The 20,465-nt window shown below is 38.8% G+C and overlaps 1 protein-coding gene across 4 annotated transcripts in view; it reads left to right on the forward strand.

Moving 5' to 3' along the window:
- Window positions 1–20,465, forward strand: part of sfswap (splicing factor SWAP) — a 59,183-nt gene that overhangs the window by 24,998 nt on the left and 13,720 nt on the right. For all 4 annotated transcript variants that reach the window (XM_086152506.1, XM_086152502.1, XM_086152503.1 and 1 more), the window contains exons 14-16: window positions 3,169–3,365; window positions 14,298–14,764; window positions 17,737–17,868. In XM_086152506.1, coding sequence (XP_086008632.1) covers window positions 3,169–3,365; window positions 14,298–14,764; window positions 17,737–17,868 — 796 coding nt within the window. The remainder of the gene's footprint in view (window positions 1–3,168; window positions 3,366–14,297; window positions 14,765–17,736; window positions 17,869–20,465) is intronic.

Here is a 20,465-nt window from a genome sequence, read left to right on the forward strand (position 1 = left end):
GAAAGTCTCATTTCTTTCCCTGTATTTCCTCCGCCCTGCGCCTGTAAGATATTTTGTACACTAAACAAATGTCAGTAAGTACAAGCGCTCACAGGACACCTTTGTCACAAGCAGTGGGATGCTTTTACTTTCTGGGAGGATTGGATTTGGAAGAAAAACAAGTGGATTCCGTAAACCTGAATTATATGTTTCCTCCCAGGTTGTGCCTTCCAGTTAGTGACAAGCAAAGCAATATCGTAAACAACAATCATATGTCTTTCCCGAATGTAGACAGGTTCGTTGTTATGTTTGTGTTTTTTTTTTTTGCGATATTACTGAAAGATTTACTTTGGTGTTTTTCTTTACTGAAGTGATGCTGCAGAGAAGAGCAGCAGTAGGCACGGATTTATGTTTGCATGCATTAGTTACACCCATTCCAGCTTCAACATTATACATTTCTCCCAAATTTTCATATATATTTATGTATCACTTCTCTAACTATTAATTTCAAACTTTTTTGCCAGACCGAGGTAGCTATTTTTTTTTTCTGAATTTGATTCACTGCATCTTCTAATACGTTTACACCCAACAGAAGCCAAAATTATGGTTGCTTCTCTGTGAAGATAAATAATCAAAAAGGGACTCCTATTATGACAATGTTGAACAGCCAATGAAAAGGCCCTTTTGCTTCTGTTAGACAAACAAAAAAAAAAAAAAACTACCCTCCCTGCAGATGCCCTGGCAACTGGGATTTTAGTCGGGTTTGACGTGCAGATTTTTCAACACAGAAACCCTCCAGAGCAACGTGTGGCTTTTAGAGGGTCCTTCATCAGCGTAAATAACAGAATGATTATTTAAGCAAGCGCTAGATGCTGGTCCTGAATAAAATCTACAATAATGCTCAATGGGGCAAATTATATTGCGATACTACACCTCATGTCATGGCTTTGTATTTTTTTTTTTGCTTTGTTTAGTTGTTTTTTTTTTTGTCTATGTTGTTATTCTATTCATCGTGTGGCCTTATTTTTGTCAACCGATCCTGTCACCTGGCCTTTTAATTCAAATGTTACATCTCCCAACATCATCACTGCTTTAAGAACTTATACCCATATCAGTCAATTGATTGTAAAATTTGCAAGGTTGTTGAGGTCATAGATGTATTTTACAAAAATACCCCTCCTTTAGTTCTGTAATATTCTTTTTAAGACAAGAAGTAAAAGTGAGAAATGCAGGCAGAAGAATATAATTACTCCTAGCAACTAACATTTTTCACACAGACTTTTTAATACCTTTACCAATGTCAGTGTTTAAAATATTATCTACAAATTTGAATACACTCACAGCATATTGTGATAATATATGGGTTTATTTATAATGTCTGATTATTATACAGTAGGTATTTTACTTACATTTGATCGATGCCAATATTTTCTTGTGTAGCAGTAGCGTGAGACCACTTGCCATAGAAACGTAATGGAAGTAAGAGTCCTTGACGATGTTCAGCCCATCGCCCTATAGACAACGTAAATCCTGAAAGATGCTGATTTTAGAAATTCATGGGATAGGTAGGGACACATCAAACGTGTAATAATCTACCTTAAACCAGAATGGCAGTAGCAAACTCAAGTCTGAGAGGATGAACAGACAAGACAAATGTGCTACTTCTCAGCATCAACGGGGCTGACAGGTTCAGTTAAGGTTCAGCGGCGTAGTCTCAAAGTGTAATGGTCTCTTTCGGAGCAGCCAGACCTCAAGAGAAAGAGGCTGGGATAGCCTAATAAATAGCTGACTGAACTGACTTTGCTGCGCAGCAAAGTGGGTTTTGGTCAGCAGGCCCCAACCCAATCAGAGAGCAGGCGAAGCGGCTGCGGACAGCAGCATGCTAATCTGTATTCTTGGACCGGACAACAGCAACAAGCACCAAAAGAGGTCCAGTGATCCGCATGAAAAGCAATCCAAATGCAGACTCCGCTGTCAACATGCATGTTTTTTTTTAGAAAAAATAAATTGACCCAATGTGATATTCCTATGTATAAATGTGACTGCATATATAATTAATGCATGAAAAAAAGTGAAAAAATATACATATATACACATAATATACATGTGCATAACCTTAGTTTTGCTTTTCAGATAGATTCAGATATTGGACTGCAAATAATGCTAATAGTGTTATTACATAATATCATTATCAGTATGTCTACAATTAAACTACCACTTCAAATATGCACCTCATACAAAACAATATTTTGATGTACAGCAACTAAAAATGGGCCGATCGTTAAGCTCATGTAGACAAAAACACATGTCCAGCTCTTTGGGTAACAGAAATGTTCCGCTCCACTGGGTTATTTTATTTATCTTTTTTTTTTTTTTTTTTTCTTACACTGTATCCTCAAATGATTTTCTTTAACAGCAAGGCTATTTTAAAGCATGAAGGGGAAACCGTAACCCCAGCACTTCCATTACTTAAACAGCTTGTTTTCTGGATGCATTTTCTTTTTTACCTCAGGGTCTCGCCTTGTTTTCTCTGCCGTGCTCACTCTGTAGCTCTCTGTGATCCATCTCAGCTCTGAGCTCTCCCTATCTATCTTTACTCCACCGGTTTTCTGTCACTATATCACATTTTCACATCTCTCAAAACAGTGAATATATTCCACCCCCATTGTCTTGCAGATGTCAGACTCCTCTTCTCCACCCACATGTTCCCTACCGCCTTGTTTTTTTTTTTTTTTTTTTATCATCCTTGAATTGCACAAAATTATCCGCCACCAGAAACTTAACAACTCTTTGGAATTTAGACTAGGAACTTTGTGCCAGATTGTGATTGAGGTTGATGTGGCAGTAAGAGTAGAAAATTACTCTTGGCATTTTCCCCTTCTTGCCTTCCTCTCTTTTTATCCTACCCCGCCCTGCCCTCATCAACTTCATGTAAGTATCGTGTAGTTTGTTTATATATATACTTGTATATATTTTTTTCTAAATGTATACAACTGTTTTATTTCAGTATCCCCGCCTTTTAATTTCAACCACCAGCTAAAGAAATCAATTTATCACCCTTTCCAACATTTGTCTTGTCAGCATTCCCCCTCTTTGACCCTTGTCAAGTAGAGGCATACCTGGATTGACAGCAATTTCAGTTTAACCCTCTCACTGCTGCCTCAACCCTTTTCCTCTCCTGAACCTCAGCCAAACAGAAGCTGGAGGATCGACTCGCCGCCGCAGCCCGGGAGAAGCTGGCCCAAGCATCCAAGGAGTCCAAGGAAAAACAGTTGCAGGCGGAGAGGAAGAGGAAGGCAGCGCTCTTCCTTCAGACTCTCCGAAGCCCGTCGGCAGGGGAGCCTGAGGCCAAGAGAGCCGATCTCGGATTATCCGCACAACTTGAGGTAGATGAACGGTCACTATTTGTCATTGTGATCATGGGCTTGCATATCTTTTCATATTAACCAAGTAACCATCGCTCAAAAAGAAAAAGGGCAGAGCTATTCTTTGTCATAAACAAGCCAGATTTAAAGCTATACTTTGGAATGGACCATTCATCATTCACAGACTGGACTGTTTTGAAATTCAGAGTTAAGCAATATATAAATTAGTCATAATATTCAGAAGGCAGATTTATAACACTAATAAAGAGTACATTGTTTCAGCGTAAATGGCTTTGTAATTACAATTATTATATAATTATTATGATTCTTTACTCTGAATGGACACTTTATTTTTGAACATGCCACTTCCGACTGTTTCATACTTAAATATAACATGCTATGGACATTCAAGAAAGTATAAGATAATTGATACTGTGCGACGTTATTTTCTGTCATGCTTTCTGAAATCAGGAGCCCTCTACACCCACTGATTAAAAATATTAATTAACAAAATAAAAGAAAAAATAGAAGTGGTTTCAAATTCTGAGGGTCGCTTTAAAATAAGATAGAAATTCTTAAAAAAAGTAAACAAGTCAATGTTTGTATAAATATGTGTAGCAGAAAGCAGAATACAGATTCCAGAAGCATTCCTTCAGTTTATAATGCCTTATTTAATGAATTTATTGTATAAAGTTCTCACAGTTTTATTTACAATAAATTTACCAACCTGAAGAAAAAAAAAACATTCTTTATATTCTCCAAATACAAATTTTACAAATATATGGGAAAATAAAAAGCAGTACTACAGAAGAGTAAAAAAAAAAAAAAAAAAAGAATAACACAATTTACAGTGAATTTGATACAGAATCCAAATCAGAAAAACCTTATTTGTCCCCGAGGGGCAGTTGGAGTTGAAATGCAACACCATCCACTGGCTGGTCAAAAGCAGTGACCTGGAACAGAAAAAAAACAAGAACCATTCAAGACAATGGAAAACAGAAATAGCTTTATTAAATTGAAATTATTCAGTCAATCAGTCCAAACATAATGGGCTTTCAAATGTTCTGCTTTTACATCTGTTTTTATTGTTTGCTCTCAATTGAGACGACTAAAAAATGTCAGGTTGTCAGACTCTTATAAACTTAAACTGCATCATGTTAATATTATATTTTTCATAGCTGCATGTTTCACAGTTTTTCCATGGCAACTGACAGAACTTGTAAATGGCATGATAAAATGACAAAAGGAATGAAATGTGCTGGGACACTGGAGGAAGCTTGTGTTTATTTATTTTTTGATTTATTTTATTTCCTACCTCACTAGCTCTGTGCACTTGTATACCTGAGAGACTCAGGAGGTGTAAAATTTTCCGCAGGGGATATTTTGTACTGTTCTTGAAGTTCAGAAATGTACACACTATCAGCAGGATTGCTTGTGAAGCATAATCTTTTTTCATAACAGGACCATGGAAACAGCATTGAATTGACCGATCTATAATATTTTAACCCTCCCACGCATAACAATTGATTACATTATTTTTGTAATTATAATTTTTGCAATAATTGATCTGATAATCCCATCAACTATGCCTTCCAGTTTAGGTATAAAGGTATAAAAAATATCCATTTGAATTTTTAGGGACATTTGGAGATTTTATTAGGGCATTTTATTTACTTCAGTTTTTAGTTAACTGTACAAAAATTTATGCGCTCCATCCACTGTGTGTCAGTTGTGTATGGGGGATATATGTGTGCATGCATAGATAGTTTTTTTTTTTTATTTTATCCTATTTTTTTTATTTTAATTCGTGGTTCAGAAGACGTTATCATGCCTGAAGGTGACAGTTTCTTGCTGCGCCGAGCGTAACCTTTCAGAGGTGCTGACGGCAACATATGTATCATTCTATTAAACTATGGAAATTAAGAAACACATTTTCTAACTGTCCTCCTCGGAAATCATTTTGTGGAACATGTGTTTGAGCTCAGTACTGCAAACACATCTGAGGAGTAAAAGCAGCTTTGTTTGTGCTTATATATACATATATATGGGGAAAAATATCCCAAGCTGTACAGCGCACATTACTCTTTCACTGTACAGCCGTAGTTTTTTCCCTACATTGAATTTCACAAAGGCAGGTAAAATCGTCATATTGTGTGCACCCTCTGGCTCTCTCGGGTGCACGACTGTATTTTAACAACCCTGTCAGTAGGAGTACTTCTCTGTTTTCACACATCTTGCTCCAATTGGGGATACAAGTAAATCACTGCTGACTGTTTGTGTAAGACACTAACTTAAATGTAAAGGCCGCTGTTCTCACTCTTGAGTCCTTACATAGTTTAATACCAGCCTCTGTTTCCTCCCTGAATTATAAATATATTGTAATTAGTAGCACTTGGTGCATTCTGCGGGTTCCTGCTATTTATAACATCTATTATCGTTATTTATCTATTTATTTAAACTGACAAATGAATTGGCCGCATCATGCTACAGCAACCCCCTCCCATCCAAAGAAGCTGCTGATATCAAGGTCTGTGCGGTATCTTAAGTAAGCAGACCGTGGATCCCTAAGAGACATTACTCTCATCCTGTTTCTATCTGCTGTGGCTACAGAGCACCAGGCTTTTGTCAAAGCCAATCCTTCTGCACCTCTGGGACCTCCAATTGCACCCAGAGGGCAGGTCAGTTTAGCTGCAATTTTGTTGATGTGAGATACGCTGATCAATTACATCTGCAATGCTTCCAATGGCCTCACGATTGGGCTCTTGAGTGACTAGATTTGGAGAGGCCAGTTATCTTGGCAGCAGTGTAATGTGACTTTAAACCTGCCTGGTGACAGAGATCTTGTCTAGATAAGAGCAGGGCAGCAATATGGGTTTAACAGTAACAGGAGGTGAGTGGTAAAACTGTGGCTCCTGTTTGGAGATGACTGTCTATGATAACCACTTGTAATTTGAATACTTTTGAAAGCTTAGTTTATTGCGCCGTGTATGCCTTGAGATATTCGACTACACGCACCATCCAATTTTCTCCACTACCCATATGGATGAGTGACTTGAGTGACGAGCTACCTGCAACATGATGTTTGATTTAATTGAGATGAAAGTTGTCAGTGGCTTTCTGGGACAAGAGCACACATAGCATTTTTGGGTGGTTGTAGGTGAGATCAAGGTGAAGTCATTTGCACGAGTTATAATTTGTGAAGACATGGAACCAGCACAAAACCCTAACGCTCTCTACTCATGGCGCTAAGCTAGGGTGACGTCCAAATCTTGACCTCTGTCGTGGAGAATTTTGGGGCGATTAAAACATTGCTTACCTCCTCACCTACAAACCTCTGGCCCATGGACGTATAAGACAGTCACTCATCTAGCAAACAGTTTGATTAAAGCATTAAGTAATTAGATTTCATATTGTACTTTCAAAAAAAAAAAACATGGCAATCACATAACTAATTTATTTGCCAAGGAGGAATATAAAGCTAAGTGCTTCCTAAGAAAAGTAAATGCATGTGCAACTGCCAGTGGATGTTTGCCGAAAGTTAGGATCACCCAGGTCACCTATTAATCTTGCAAATTCAAGTATTATTGCAAATATTTTTTTATTTACTCAAACTAATTGTGCTCAGTATCCATTTAGTGTAATTTATCTATAATCATTAAATAGGGGATTATAAATCAAGGCTGTTTTTGTTATGTGTTGGAAATAAATCCACTCAGTGACAGTGGATTAATAAAAAAAAAAGGCTACTGACACTCTTTTATATTTAAAGGATTTTGCTCCTTATGTCATATAGACCTTTCCATCTGAAAGACAGCAGCTCACCTCCTATTTTGTCCACATTCAGCTGTAGGCAAATCTTGAGGAAAAAGAAAAGCAATAAGAACAACAAAAATAAGTCAACTGAGGAAGTTGACTATACACAGTATAAGGCAATTATTAAAGTACACCATTCTCAAAAATTGCATTTGTTGGAATTTGTTATTTGCTAAGGCATTATTTTGCCATCAAGGGGATTAATTTAAAATGTTTGGATGCAAGAATTGTAAGGATGTGGAAATACCCGATACTAACTAACTTAAATTGCCAAATCATTGGCTCAACAATTGCAGCGCTGGTAGGTGGTCATTCAAAGCGGTTCAGGGAAAACCGATTAACTAGTCTGAGAATCGTTGAAGGTGTGGCTCGATGATGCTGGAGTTGGAGCAAAATGGTCTGAACTAAAGGAAGAGCTTCTCTACTTCAATAGAGTGACAAATCAGCGTCAGTTGAATATTTAATAGACGTAGTCAATAACAGGCTTTGATTCAGTTTTATGAATCATATATGTTTGAAACAATATTAGTATTTTAGGGGGAGATAAAATAAGTTAAATTACGACTCTCTCAGGAAACTGGTGAGCAGAAGCTTGAGCGAATCAGTTTACACCACATGTAGAGCAAAAGAGTGTTGCAGACAATTGTCACAGACCAGGTGTGAATTATGTTTACTTAATTATGTCCAGTGATTTCCTGTCACTGCAATAACTGCACTCTGTGCCAGCCGCTTCCCTTGTTTTGCTATATAATTCCTTATTGTGGCAATAGTCCCTTTGAAGTGTTTTGCATGGTGGGGTTTCTTGAGGCAATCTGGAGTATTGCTTGGATTTCCCTGTCGTCACGACTTTCAACGATTTAGAGTCTTTGACAATCCATTGGAGATTAACAGGCATTGTCTGATGCGCTGCGTTGTCTCTGCATTTGCATACTCACCGACCATCTCATCTCTTCACCCATTGTTAGCTGGATTTACCAGACCTTTCACCTCCTCACCCCTGGCCACACCCCTCCTTGTGAATCTTAAGTGTTACATGGTGCACTCGCATCATTCCTGTTAAGCTACATGCCAGTGGGTGAGCCTCTGTCACTGCCTCGGCAGCTCTGTCTTTCCAGCCCAACACAAACTGTGACATCTGCCATTGCCAGTATTCTGATGGAGGGTCTAACATTCAATACATGGACGTTTAAGTCGACTGGAGGGAAATGCTGGTAATAGTCTTACAAAGTCCTATAAATTATAAAGGCCTGTATGGTCGGAATCAAAAGTCATTTGGGGTCATTTGACACATTGATCTTTGAGCAAAAATCTTGCCAGTTATTTGATGATTTTTCTCTGTTTCCTTGCTGAAACATCAGGGTCTCACCCACTATTGAACATTCTTTACACTTCAGATATAACAACGGTGCTCTTGTTTAAGGGATTCCTTTGAAAAGTTTCAAAATGAATTAGAAAATTTTGCTCCAACTACTCACAAACAAAGCCACATCTAAACCAAATTCATTAACTGCAACGTGATTGATAGAAAAGTAGAATTTACTAATTGCACAACAATGTCTTATAAATTAGGTGTATGGTGGCAGTGTTGGTAGACATGTTTGTATTGATTGATGGTTAAAGAGTATGGATTTAATCCTATTCGGTAAACACTCCCTTCATTAACTATGTTAAGATGACTGAAAAGTCTTGATCACCAAAACTTTCCTCACCTGCTTTCATATCTCGCATATATCTCTCATTCCTCTCAATGCTTGAAGCAGTCGGTCAAACACTAGGTATATTTAAAGGCCTAGTTATAAACTTTGTAGATCTAGTCAACAACTCTGGAGCAATATGCCTGCTAAAACTCTGGTAAGAATCAGTAACAGTGGCTGACTTGTACTTGAGCTCAGATCTCTTGTCATCCATGGAAATGTCAAGCCACCTGCAAGGACATGCTTATTGTTTGAGCAGACAGCGTTTTCTTATACGGTTCGTGTCTTATGTGTGTTTAGATCGCTGCACTGTCAAATCAAGATTCACTGATGGCTAGCATGCAATCATAACCAGACCTACACCTGGAGAGCCATCCCATGCACAGTCCACTGAGACACACATTACCTACAAACTTGCATAATTGCTGCCAGAGAGGTGCTGATGACTATAAGGAGGCTAGTATAAACCTTTTGTTATTCCAGCACAAAGCTGTGTCTAGAAATGATTTATTCCACTCCTGCATGCACTCAACCATTGGGCTAGACATGCACGATCAGCACTGATCTTTTAAAGAGCAGCAGCAAAGCTGGGCATTATGTGACTGGGGGTTCTTTGTAAACGTGTCATGCTACAGGGCAAAACAACGGCGTAAAGTCAAATCCCCCACAAGACTGCTGTTTTCTCTCAAGAAGGCAGTGCCTCAAGAAGGCTGCCGGGGCGTGAGGTGATCCCCTCTTAGCCATCAAACCTGTCCTGTTACTGTCTTTATCCCAGTAAAAGAACTAGCATACAGTAACTGTCGCATGCCTTTCGCCTCCCTCTCCAAACCCAAGCATTTTCTTACATTTTATGGACATTCAAAAACACCTCAAGGTAGTGCCTTGTATGGGAAGGCGCTAAATATTTCCTTAATACTGCAGCCCTACCAGGCAGATCTACAGGATGCCATGTTGACATCAAATGCTTAAGCCTGTTGTGAAGACGTTTGTGTTATGATGGGCCTTGGTCTGCATCTTCATAGATTCAAGAGACTGTTGGACTGATTATGAAATTTTGTCTTGAGACAGCGGAGTAAGGATGTCTCTTGATGCAACGCCTTATTCTTATTTCACAAATTGGGTCAATCAATAACACATTCATTATATTCCGGCATTACAAAAGAGTGCAATTATGTATATTTCTCATAATTCACAACCTTTTAAACAGGATCCCAACAGACTATATACCTGAAGTCCGAAGAAATGTATGGCTAAATAAACATCTCAATTAATTCCAAATTTGATTAAGAATATGAAGAATAAGAAGAGTTATGAAATAGTCTATTATACCATTAAAATGTGTCTTCATGTGGTCAGAGATTAACGTACGAAACATGGTAGCCATTTTGTTTCTACATTCACGTTGTTGATAATTACAGACCATCCTACAAGGATTATTCCATAGGAGAGGGGTGAATTATTAATGTAGAAAGGGGTATCGGTGCCCTCAGTTTCTCTGAGGCAGCCATCAGTGAGAGATTGAAAAAGTATATATTCCAGATAAAAATTCAGTTTATGACCTTTCAGAATGTGAGTGACTTTTGCTCACTTCTCATTGTCACACTCATAAATAAATTTGCCCATCAAAATCAAATACCAAATTTTGCTGCTTGACCTGTGCCCTGCATGTTATGTGCATTGAATGATAAGAAATCAAAATTTCAGTTTATTGCCATCCTTTGCATATGTAAACAATTATTTCATTCAATCTGTTTAGATGAAATCATTGAGGATATGTTCCCAACTGAAAAGACGCCTATAAAGATTGATACGTATTTTGTGTGCTACTGAAACATGATTAGCTTTTGATGTAAAGGAAAAGAAAGGCTTTATCGTCACCGAAAAAGGAAAACCTTTTCAAATTGTTCTGCGTTAAATCTGTTTTCATAAGTATGCTATTGACTGTTTGTTTCCCCATCCTCCTTCTCATTATGGTTACTTTTATTCACCTTGATGAAAGACCTCAACTGATACGGTCGTTTCCAGAAGTAGACAACTAATGACACACTAATCATTGAACACCCGAGACATCTCGACATCAACAATCATCTTTTCAGGGCAATTTTCTAAGATCTGCAAATAACTCCATTATATACAGTGTGAAAAGTTTGTACACTTTCATACGATGAGTCACAATAAGAATATTTGTAATATCAAGCTCAAACACACACTTACAATCTCACGCATAGCGACTGTCCATTCTTTAGTCTTATATTTAGTCTTATATCTTATCTTTAATCTTAAATTCTTTAAAAATTAATATTTTACTTCATTTAGTGCAATGTCATCCTTGCATTTTCTTGCATCTGAAACTTCAATTAACCTTGAAGGCAAATGTTGCCTTGCCTTTTGTTAAACGTAGAATCAAAGACATTCTAGATTTGCAAATTATCATTTAGGTTATTAATAAATTTGCATTTTTTTAATGAAGAAAATGTTTTAAAGTTCACTTATTTGTTTTAAGTATTCTGGGAAAATGGTTCCAAAATAAAAAACACACCTTAACCTTACCACAAGACCGTTACATTTTCTTGTTCATATGCAAACTTTGGTATCTTGCCATAGCAGATGTGAAACAGCGCATGCTTCCTCAGCCTGGTATTTGGATAAGCTTCCCATATGCCAGACCTCATTTGAAACCAAACTTTGCTTGCTGTCATTTTATTATCCCTACCTTAGCTCAGACACCTGATAGTGCACAAACAGAGAAGTGTGATAAATATTCTTCTCCTCTCAGTGTCCCTACATACCTTTAACTATTGATTGTCTGCTGCAATGAGAACTCTTCTTTTCTTTCCAGGCAATTCTTCCATTTCCCCACATGCCTTTTTGTTTTACCGCTACCTTTCAAGCACTTTTTATATCACCCCCATTCTTATGCTCCATCCAATTTAGAAGATGTTTAGCAAATTTAGGCAGAAGGGTTACTGGATTGGAGCATATAAATTTGAACTCCCTAAAATTGGCTATCCTCACTAGCACCGGGACATGGCATTTATGTCATCATTGGCATTTTAAATATGCAATTTAATGTCTTTCCCTTTTCACGCATCCCTCTAGTAACCCAAGTGCATACACTGGTCAGATGGGGTGGTCCCAAAAGAAATCTGTTGTCTAACCTTGGAACATAAAACCCGACCTCAGAAGATTTAGTGCCACGCTTAATTCACTGATGGACCAAAGCCATCATTTCAGTTGGAATCCAGCAGCTGCCCAATCTAATATGAGCAGACTGAACCACATTGTGGAAATTCGAGGCACTTTGCAACTGACTGTTAAAAGCTGTGTGCACGTGCATAACCTACAGAATGTGTGGTGATGTCTAGCATCTTTTAATCAGTGTATCAAGGCTTCTTTCTTCTAAGAAGAATGTGGACATTATTTTAATCAGACAGGAGCTCTTGTTTCTGTCTTACATATCTGATTCCTAATATTCTTTGTCATAGTTGTGGAGCAAAGATGAAGGTACGGTAGTTGGTGTTAGAGAGGAGGATACAGAGAATAGGGTTAGATCGGGAGTGTCCAAACTGTTTGCAAAGAGAGCCATATTTGGCGAGGTGGAAATGTGTGAGGGCCAACCATTCAGCCTTATATTCTGAACACAGAACACATATCTAAAGTTTTTACTAAAATCACTGTCTTTCACATTTGAATACCAAATAAGCTGAGAAAAAAAGTCTGTGTGGAAAAAATACTTTCAGAAAGATTACCGTCATTCTGGACTATTGTGCACACCTGAATATAAGCAACAGCGGCTAAAAATCACTAAAAAAATCTATGTGTACATATATAGGCCGCAGTTGTCTATAAGCCGCAGGTGTGCACGTTGTAACATGAGGTTTTTACATACAAACACTTTTTTTTTTTTTTTTTTTTTTTAACTTTTAATTAGATACATACCAGTAACATCCATAAATACCTACTGGAAATGCTTTTTTTCCAAAAATTTTCTGTAACACAGCTGATGAAAAAAATGAATAATAAATAAGACAAGAAAAAGTCCATCCATTTTCTATCCCCGCTTTGTCCTACTCCAGCCGATCACTATCTTTGTCTTCGTCCTGCACACTAAAACCGTTAAAGTCGTCTTCTTCGCTGTTGCAATTGAACGGCCTCGGAATTTCCCGGTCATTTCATTTGTCCGATGTGACGAGGCTAAATGTTTTGGCGGTGTGAAGCTCGTCAGTCGCATTCTTGTTTAAGCCGCAGTGTTCAAAGCTTGTGGAAAAAGTAGTGGCTTGTAGTCCGGAAATGACAGTCAACGCATCCAGGTTCATTTAAAACCTGAAATATTATTCACTATTAAATCCTCACTATGAACTTCTAAATTCCAAGTGTGTGAACAGGAAAGTAACACTACTATTATTATGATATTATTCAGAAGTACAATCCTTGTATTGTACCATACTGGACTGGAATAGTGCTGGCAGACGTATATTGTTGATTTTGTGACAGAGGCCACAGGCCGGTGTAGATGTGAACATGGGCCACATTTGGCCCGCGGGATGGACTTTTGCCATGCCTGGGTTAGATGGAGAAGGTTGATTTGCTGTGGTGACACCTGAAGTGAAAAGCTAAAAGGAGAAGAAGAAGATAGTTGTGGAGCAAAACATTGGTGAATGATGGGCCAAATTCGGCCAGACCTTTTAACTGACTCAACAAAACACCAGAATAAGCCATATTCAAATACATAGTCTATTTGTTCCTGCTTTCTTTGTTTGTTTTTGCTTTTGTAATCCATTGGAGTTATTCCCTTGAGTTTTGAATTCATTTGATAATGATTTGGTTGTTATGCATAAAATAATCTCTGTATGCAGATATCTGCGTGAATACAGAATTTGCAGAACTTGGTATTGTTAGCATTCTGGTTTCTGTTTAAGTGAATGTGTTTGTCCTGAGTACTTTTACATATTATAACATATGAGCATAATACATGTCGGTATCCATGCCCACACAAGGATGCTTCGTGTCTTGTTATCCAATAGCATAATTTCCTAAATTGAATTTTTAGGAATAAGTAATTTCATCTTGCAAACAGACACGTGATAACGCACCGTATGTGTTTTGCAGGCATTCACTTACTGCCTGTTATAGTAATTAATTATATAAAATTTAAAACTATGATTTTTCAATTGGGGCCTGGTTCCGGTTCAAAAGATAGTTTTGAGGAAAGATACGGAGCTTTTTTCATATCTACCCCTTGCCAGGTTTGTGCATCTACTGTAATGCATAGACCTGAAATTGACTTTGAAAAGTGCAGTATGGTGTGTGTCTCCAGTTGAAGTGTACTTTTTATATTTAATTCAATACGTAGTGATTGTTTTGATTTTTCTTCAAACCAATTATCAGTAAAACTCCAAGCATACCTGTCTGACATTGATTTGCTCCCCTACTTGTCTGTCTCTAGATGCAAGAAGCCCTCGCTGTTCTGTCAGACCTTCCGCCTCCTCAACTGTCTTCTGCACCACCTGCATATCTTCAGGATCACAGGCCACCCACGGAGAGCCAAGGCGCCCATCGCAGCAGGGATGCACCGTCCTCATCCTACACTCCCTCCAAAGGAGCCAGGGAAAAAGACAGAGAAAGAGGAGGCGGCAGAAATAGGAGCCGAGACCGAGACAGAGACCGTGATAGAGACAGGGACAGAGACAGAGACAGAGACAGGGATAGAGACAGAGACAGGGATAGAGACAGAGACAGGGATAGAGACAGAGACAGAGACAGAGGCCGGGAGAAAGATAGAGACAGAAACAAAGGGAGGGACAAAGACAAAAAGAAGAAAAAGCACAAGAGGAGGTCGAGGTCACGGTCAGCATCCCGTACAAAGACTAGGCACTCCCTCCCTACTGCTTACAGAAGGGCACGGAGGTCTCGGTAAGACACAATAGATTCCCATTTTTTTATTTGATCTATTTTTTTTTGTTTGCTTTTCAAGTTTCTCATCTTCATGCAATGAATTGTTTTCATGCAATGTAAAAAAATAAGCAATGCACATATGAATGACATGTTTTCAGATTGTTGAGAAAAATGACTGTTAATTAAGTGTTCAGTGAGGATGTCCATCTTAGGTTACTCACATATTAGCCTCTGTAAAGCACATTCTATTTATTATGTCCTTGTATTACATTTTCTCCTGTGAGATTTGGAGGAAATCTAATTTTCTTAGAAACAAATGATCCATATTGAGCTTTCACTTTTTTTTTTTTTTAAAGATGCATATTTTATCACTATATATTATAGTATGTATCTCAAATATTCCATTGAACAGATTGGAATGTGTCTTTGATCGTCCCACAATGGGGACATTTCAATAATTAATTTCAATAATTTCAGTTGCTGGACATTTTCTTACAGTGATTTATGTCTATAAAATATTTATATTTAAACCAAATGGAATCATATTTAGCTAAAAGTCACATGACTGACTTGCTTATTGATTCATTCATGCATTATTTCATTGTCAACTTCTTATCAAGGGCCTGGTCACAATGGCAATAAAATGAGTAGGTTGACCAAATGTCTCCCTTCCTGGTGATGCACTCTAGCTCTTCCTGTGCAACCCCGAGGCGTTCCCATACCACCGGGGATATACACCGATCAGTCATAGCATGACAACTAATCTAATTCAGTGGGGGTCTCACCTTTTGCTACCAGTTATTGGCCATTGAAGCACTGACTCCATCCAACTCTGATGGTCATCTATAATATCTGGCCCCACATGAGCAGCTGATCTCCTAAGTGCTTAAAGTAGTGAGATAGAGGCTCCATGACACAGACTTGTTTGTCAACACATGCTGTACAGCTAAATTGGACTGAGATCTGGAGAATTAAATGCAAACAACTTGAACTGATCATTATGTTCCTCAAACAATTTGAGATTATTTTTATTATATTATGGAGCAACCAATGGAAACCAGTCTAGAGCTGGTTTTGCAGTCTAGAGCTGCAGTTTTGGAGATGACCCAGTTATACACTGACCCCAGTCAGTGTATAACTGAATTACTTCAAATCCGATCCCCACTTTTGAATAAGACTTCACAATACTTAAACTCTTACCTGTGTTAGTTATTTTCTTCCAATCTGTTGGAGACAATCCACCTCCTATGAGGACAGGACCATAGCCTCAGGTTTAGAGGTGCTAACTTGCACCCCAACCTCTTCTCATGCAGCTGCAAACTGCTTCAGTGACGGCCTTGGGTTATTTGGGGACATTGCCAATAGGACCATACCATTTGCAAAAATCAGAGAAGCAATAGAGATTTTCAATTATTGGACAAACTCCTCCCCTCGACTGCAGCTGGAAATCCAATCCTGTCATTGAAGATGACTAACAAAATCAGTGACAAAGGAAAGTAATGGCAGAGGCCAGCAGCCACTTGAAATTTGTCTGAGGTTGTGCCAAGAATGCAGATGCAGCACTCACAACATTTGCACCGAGACGATCTAACTTGTAGTTACGTTCCTGTGACCCCATTCTACCGAAGCGACTCCCACAAAACATCCTATGTGACACTGTCATACGCCTGTAGAGTGGATGAGGATTTAAGTGTCCAGGCAGTGTTAAGTTAGTCACCATTTCAGGCTCCGTCTAGGATGGCTTCCAGTGACTCCGAGGGGGATGGATGTTCTGATGGACTGTTAGACACGTAAACACAAACAACCCCCCAGAGATTTCCTTTCATCTCCAAGTAATCACAAGGAGGCGACCCTCTTGTTGAGCTAAGAAAACTCCAAACCACTGGCTGGCACTCCATCGGGGGTATGGGAGTATCGCTGCACCCGCCCGGTGCCTTTTGACCCTAAGGAACTCCATAGTCCAACCCCCCTCCAGGAGTTTTGTCCCAACTGTTTCTATCTGGTCACACTCCACATCTCGCACTAGCTCTTGCTTATTCCCTACAATAGAGGTGACATTCCACGTTTGGAATTCTATGTTTGCTCTCGGGGCCATGGCCTCATCTTGTTTATTTAGGCTGTGCCCAACCAAGCTCCATGGAGCAAGGCCTGACCACCCGGTGCTGCCTGACAAGCTAACCCTTCGAGAGTTGGCTGGCTCAAGGAGGCTGCCCCAGTGGCCCTAAGCTGGGCAAGGAGCCATGTTGTCTTTTGTCTTTTGTTGTTCACCATCAGGGTTCCTCCATCATGATGGATAATCCTCATACTTCACGTGTCAGCTAAATTGAATATGTTGCATAAAACTGTTTTTGTAAAAAAAAAAAGAAATATTATCCAAATGTCGCTCTCCTTATCTCTCCTCCTTATCTGTTGCTTTGTCATTGGCATTCAAAAGCTGAGGAAAAAATAACAATTGAAATTGAGATGATTGAATGAGAGAACTGCTAAATTTGGAAAGAAGCAGTGGGGAGAATTAAGGAATTTAATAAGAAAAGAAAATTGTTTGGTGAAAGAATTAAGTGATAATGTAAGCTTTAAAACAAATTGATTAAATGTAAATATCTGGATATTCTATTTTTGCCTGTTTGGATCCAGCGCACAATAATATCCCAACAGTTTGGTTTAGCTACCCTGCTCAAGCCACTCCCCAGGAATTCCCTTTTCTTAATATATATATATATATATATATATTATTTTTTTTGGGGGGGGGATAATTGAATTTTATCATCCTGGCTGATTATGTTTTTTAAAAATGGTTTAACCCGATGTGCTGCATACAAAATAAAAAAAAATAGATGTAGGAATTCATTCATAGATATATAGATATTAACCAGATGAGTGATATATGATGTGTGTGTGTGTGTATCTGTCTCTGTGTATTTCTTGCTTGTGAGCTCAAGGGTTATTATCGCTGCCCATCTTACCCTTTCTTTGTCCTCTTGCCTGGCAAGATCACGTTCGCACTCCCCAGGGAGGAGGGACAGGAGGGGTTCCTCATCAGAGAGAAGACGTGAGGAGAAAGAGCGGGAGCGCCATCATCCCAGTAGCAGCTCCAGCCTGCCCAGGGGGCATCCCAGATCCAGGTAAAACAAACAGCAGTCATCTCAAAGCTATAGTGAGAGGAGGAGTAACGGGTCGCTTCTTGAATGGAACATTTTGAAAGCCTTCAGGAAAATATATCCAATGAATACAATCAAAGACAAGCAATTGAAATGCATTTCATGTAACAGTTTACTACGATTTCTTGTACTCTCTCAGTGATATATCTCATGTTTCAGTCAAATGGTATTCGCAACACAAAATTCCAAGTTGTGTTCGAATAACAGCGCAACCTCCAGCCCTCATTCTCCACAGTGCTGGCAGAATTTGAGAGCATTGCTCTCCTGTGTAAATTTCCCAGAGCCCTGTGCTTCAGAACCTGCACTGTAGCTAATGGCAACAGCACCTGCTAAAAAAGCTAAAGTTAGGGCATTCCAGCCCTCAAGGTCAGAAGACTGCAGTTTTGTGTTTCAGATGAACTATGGTGTGTCTATCGCATCGCTCATTGCTTTGTTAAACATTTGAAGCCGTTCGCAGATGGCAAATATATTAAATAGGCCTTTCTCAGATGCTTTTTTTGAAAATGTGCCAAAAAAGAAACAACCAAGTCAAGAGTGAAGGACGTCTCCCAGCAGTGACAGATTCAGCTGCTTATTGATGAAATGGCAGAACTTGTCAGATTTCAGCAAATTGCAGGGTTAAAAGATGCCGTGGTATTGAGCATTGCACTTGACGAAAGAATGGATGTGAATGATATCCCGGATTTGGCAGTCATGGCAAGATACTGTGAATCATCTGTAGGAGAGGAACTCTGCTGCTTCAAGTCAATGTCTGACACAACAAAAGGTAAATATATAGCCAAGCCATTAATGGATCATTTTTAGCAATGACGGATTAACATTGGTTGGGAAACAAAAGGGAGCTGTCTAATTGATTAAAGAAAAGGTTGGCTACCCCATTATGAAGCCCCCACTGTATATCTCATCAGAAAAATCTGTGTGCAAAAATATCCAATTCAGATCTTGATAGTAATGGCTGCAGTTGCAAAGGTTGTTAAGGTCATAGTTAAGCCACCCTAATAGACACACCAACAGTTTTGGTCCCTGCTCAAGGAGATGGACAGCACATACACAGATCTCCCTCTCCGCTCAGCACTTAAATGACTTAGCCACGGGAACGTTTTAGAGAGATTTGTCAGCTGCTTTGATACAATCAAGGCCTTTCTTGATGAAATGGACCAAAACTAGGACAAGAGGTTAGAGGACAAGAAGTTGATTGGGAAACTTCAAATTTCTTTTGGATATGACATGACCATGAACTCAGTCTCTATGGGAAACTGCTTTGGACATGTTTGACACATTGATAGCTTTTATTGTTAAGTTGGCTGTATTCTGAAATGATATTGCTACCTCCACTTTCCCTGAATTCCCAAACCTGATTAAGCTGTCCTCCCTGCGCGACATCATACTGCTGAAATAGCCACATACTTGGATGAGCATGAGTCTGTGCTGATAATATGACCAGGAGATTTGGAGTTGTACGGGCCAATGTTGTCCGTCCTAATCAAGCCCGACAGCTTTGATGGAAATGATTTAGATGGATCTGATAGACTGGATGAATATAGAAGGCATGGAAATGCAGCTGATGCTGCAAGTTTAAGAACTCACACACTGGGTCAGGAATTTTGTGGAACTCAGAAAACCAATAGAAACCATAGTAATACAAGATCATGCATCCTCATCTGCTGGACCACTGCAGATCAGCTGTGTGTGGAATATTGTCTTAGTTTTGTTGTCAGTTTTTGAACGTAGCTCAAGGAGCATATATTCTTACACATGAAAAATGCGCTGAGCCTGCCTTGCAGTTGTTTAAAGCCAGACCACTATGAGGCATGTTTGCTATGTAGAGTGACAAAATACAAGCCCCAACTGATGGAGTTCAGCCAAGCAAAGCAGGGCCTGGGATCAATGGCTGTAGGCATCTGTTTATTTGTAGTAGCCTCAGGCTACACTTTGTTGTTGTCTAAATATATAGCAGTTTGCCCATGTCTTTCAAATGTTGATGTGGCTGTTTCCTTCTGATTTATACAGTTGTTCTGATCCATTGTTCAATGTTCCTCCCATTATGATATCTTTCAAACAAGTAACTAATTACAGTGTTTTGTGTCATCCACACATAAATTGTAGGTTCCTGTTGTTGCGGGAAAAAAATATCTTCATAATATTATTACATTTGGCCTTTTTGCATGGAATAAAATTAAAAGCATGATTGCTGTTTTTTAGCATTATTATTTTGTATATCCTAATTTATTGGGGTTTTAATGTTGATCAGGGCGTATGCATTGACAAGAAATCGACAATCTGGAACACCTTGTCAAAAGGATTCTGACTAGAAACTAGACAATCTTGCTTAGACTAGTAGAATTATTTCACTAGTTTACAGTACTCCTCTTGTCTTACACAACAGATCTGATTTAATTAAGGTTGATGCTATTACCATCATGGTCCCTCTTAATTAAAGCGGCAGTTGATGACAAATGTACTTTATTTTCCAGACTATAAGTCCAGAGTATAAGTCACACCAGCCAATAAAATGCATAATGAAGAAGAAAGAAAAAAAAAGAAAAAAAAAACATACGAGT

The sequence above is a fragment of the Fistularia commersonii genome, chromosome 9 (genome assembly GCF_037954325.1).
Source record: "Fistularia commersonii isolate RoL2024-O1a breed Wild chromosome 9, RoL_Fcom_v1.0, whole genome shotgun sequence".
NCBI classification, from domain to species: domain Eukaryota; kingdom Metazoa; phylum Chordata; class Actinopteri; order Syngnathiformes; family Fistulariidae; genus Fistularia; species Fistularia commersonii.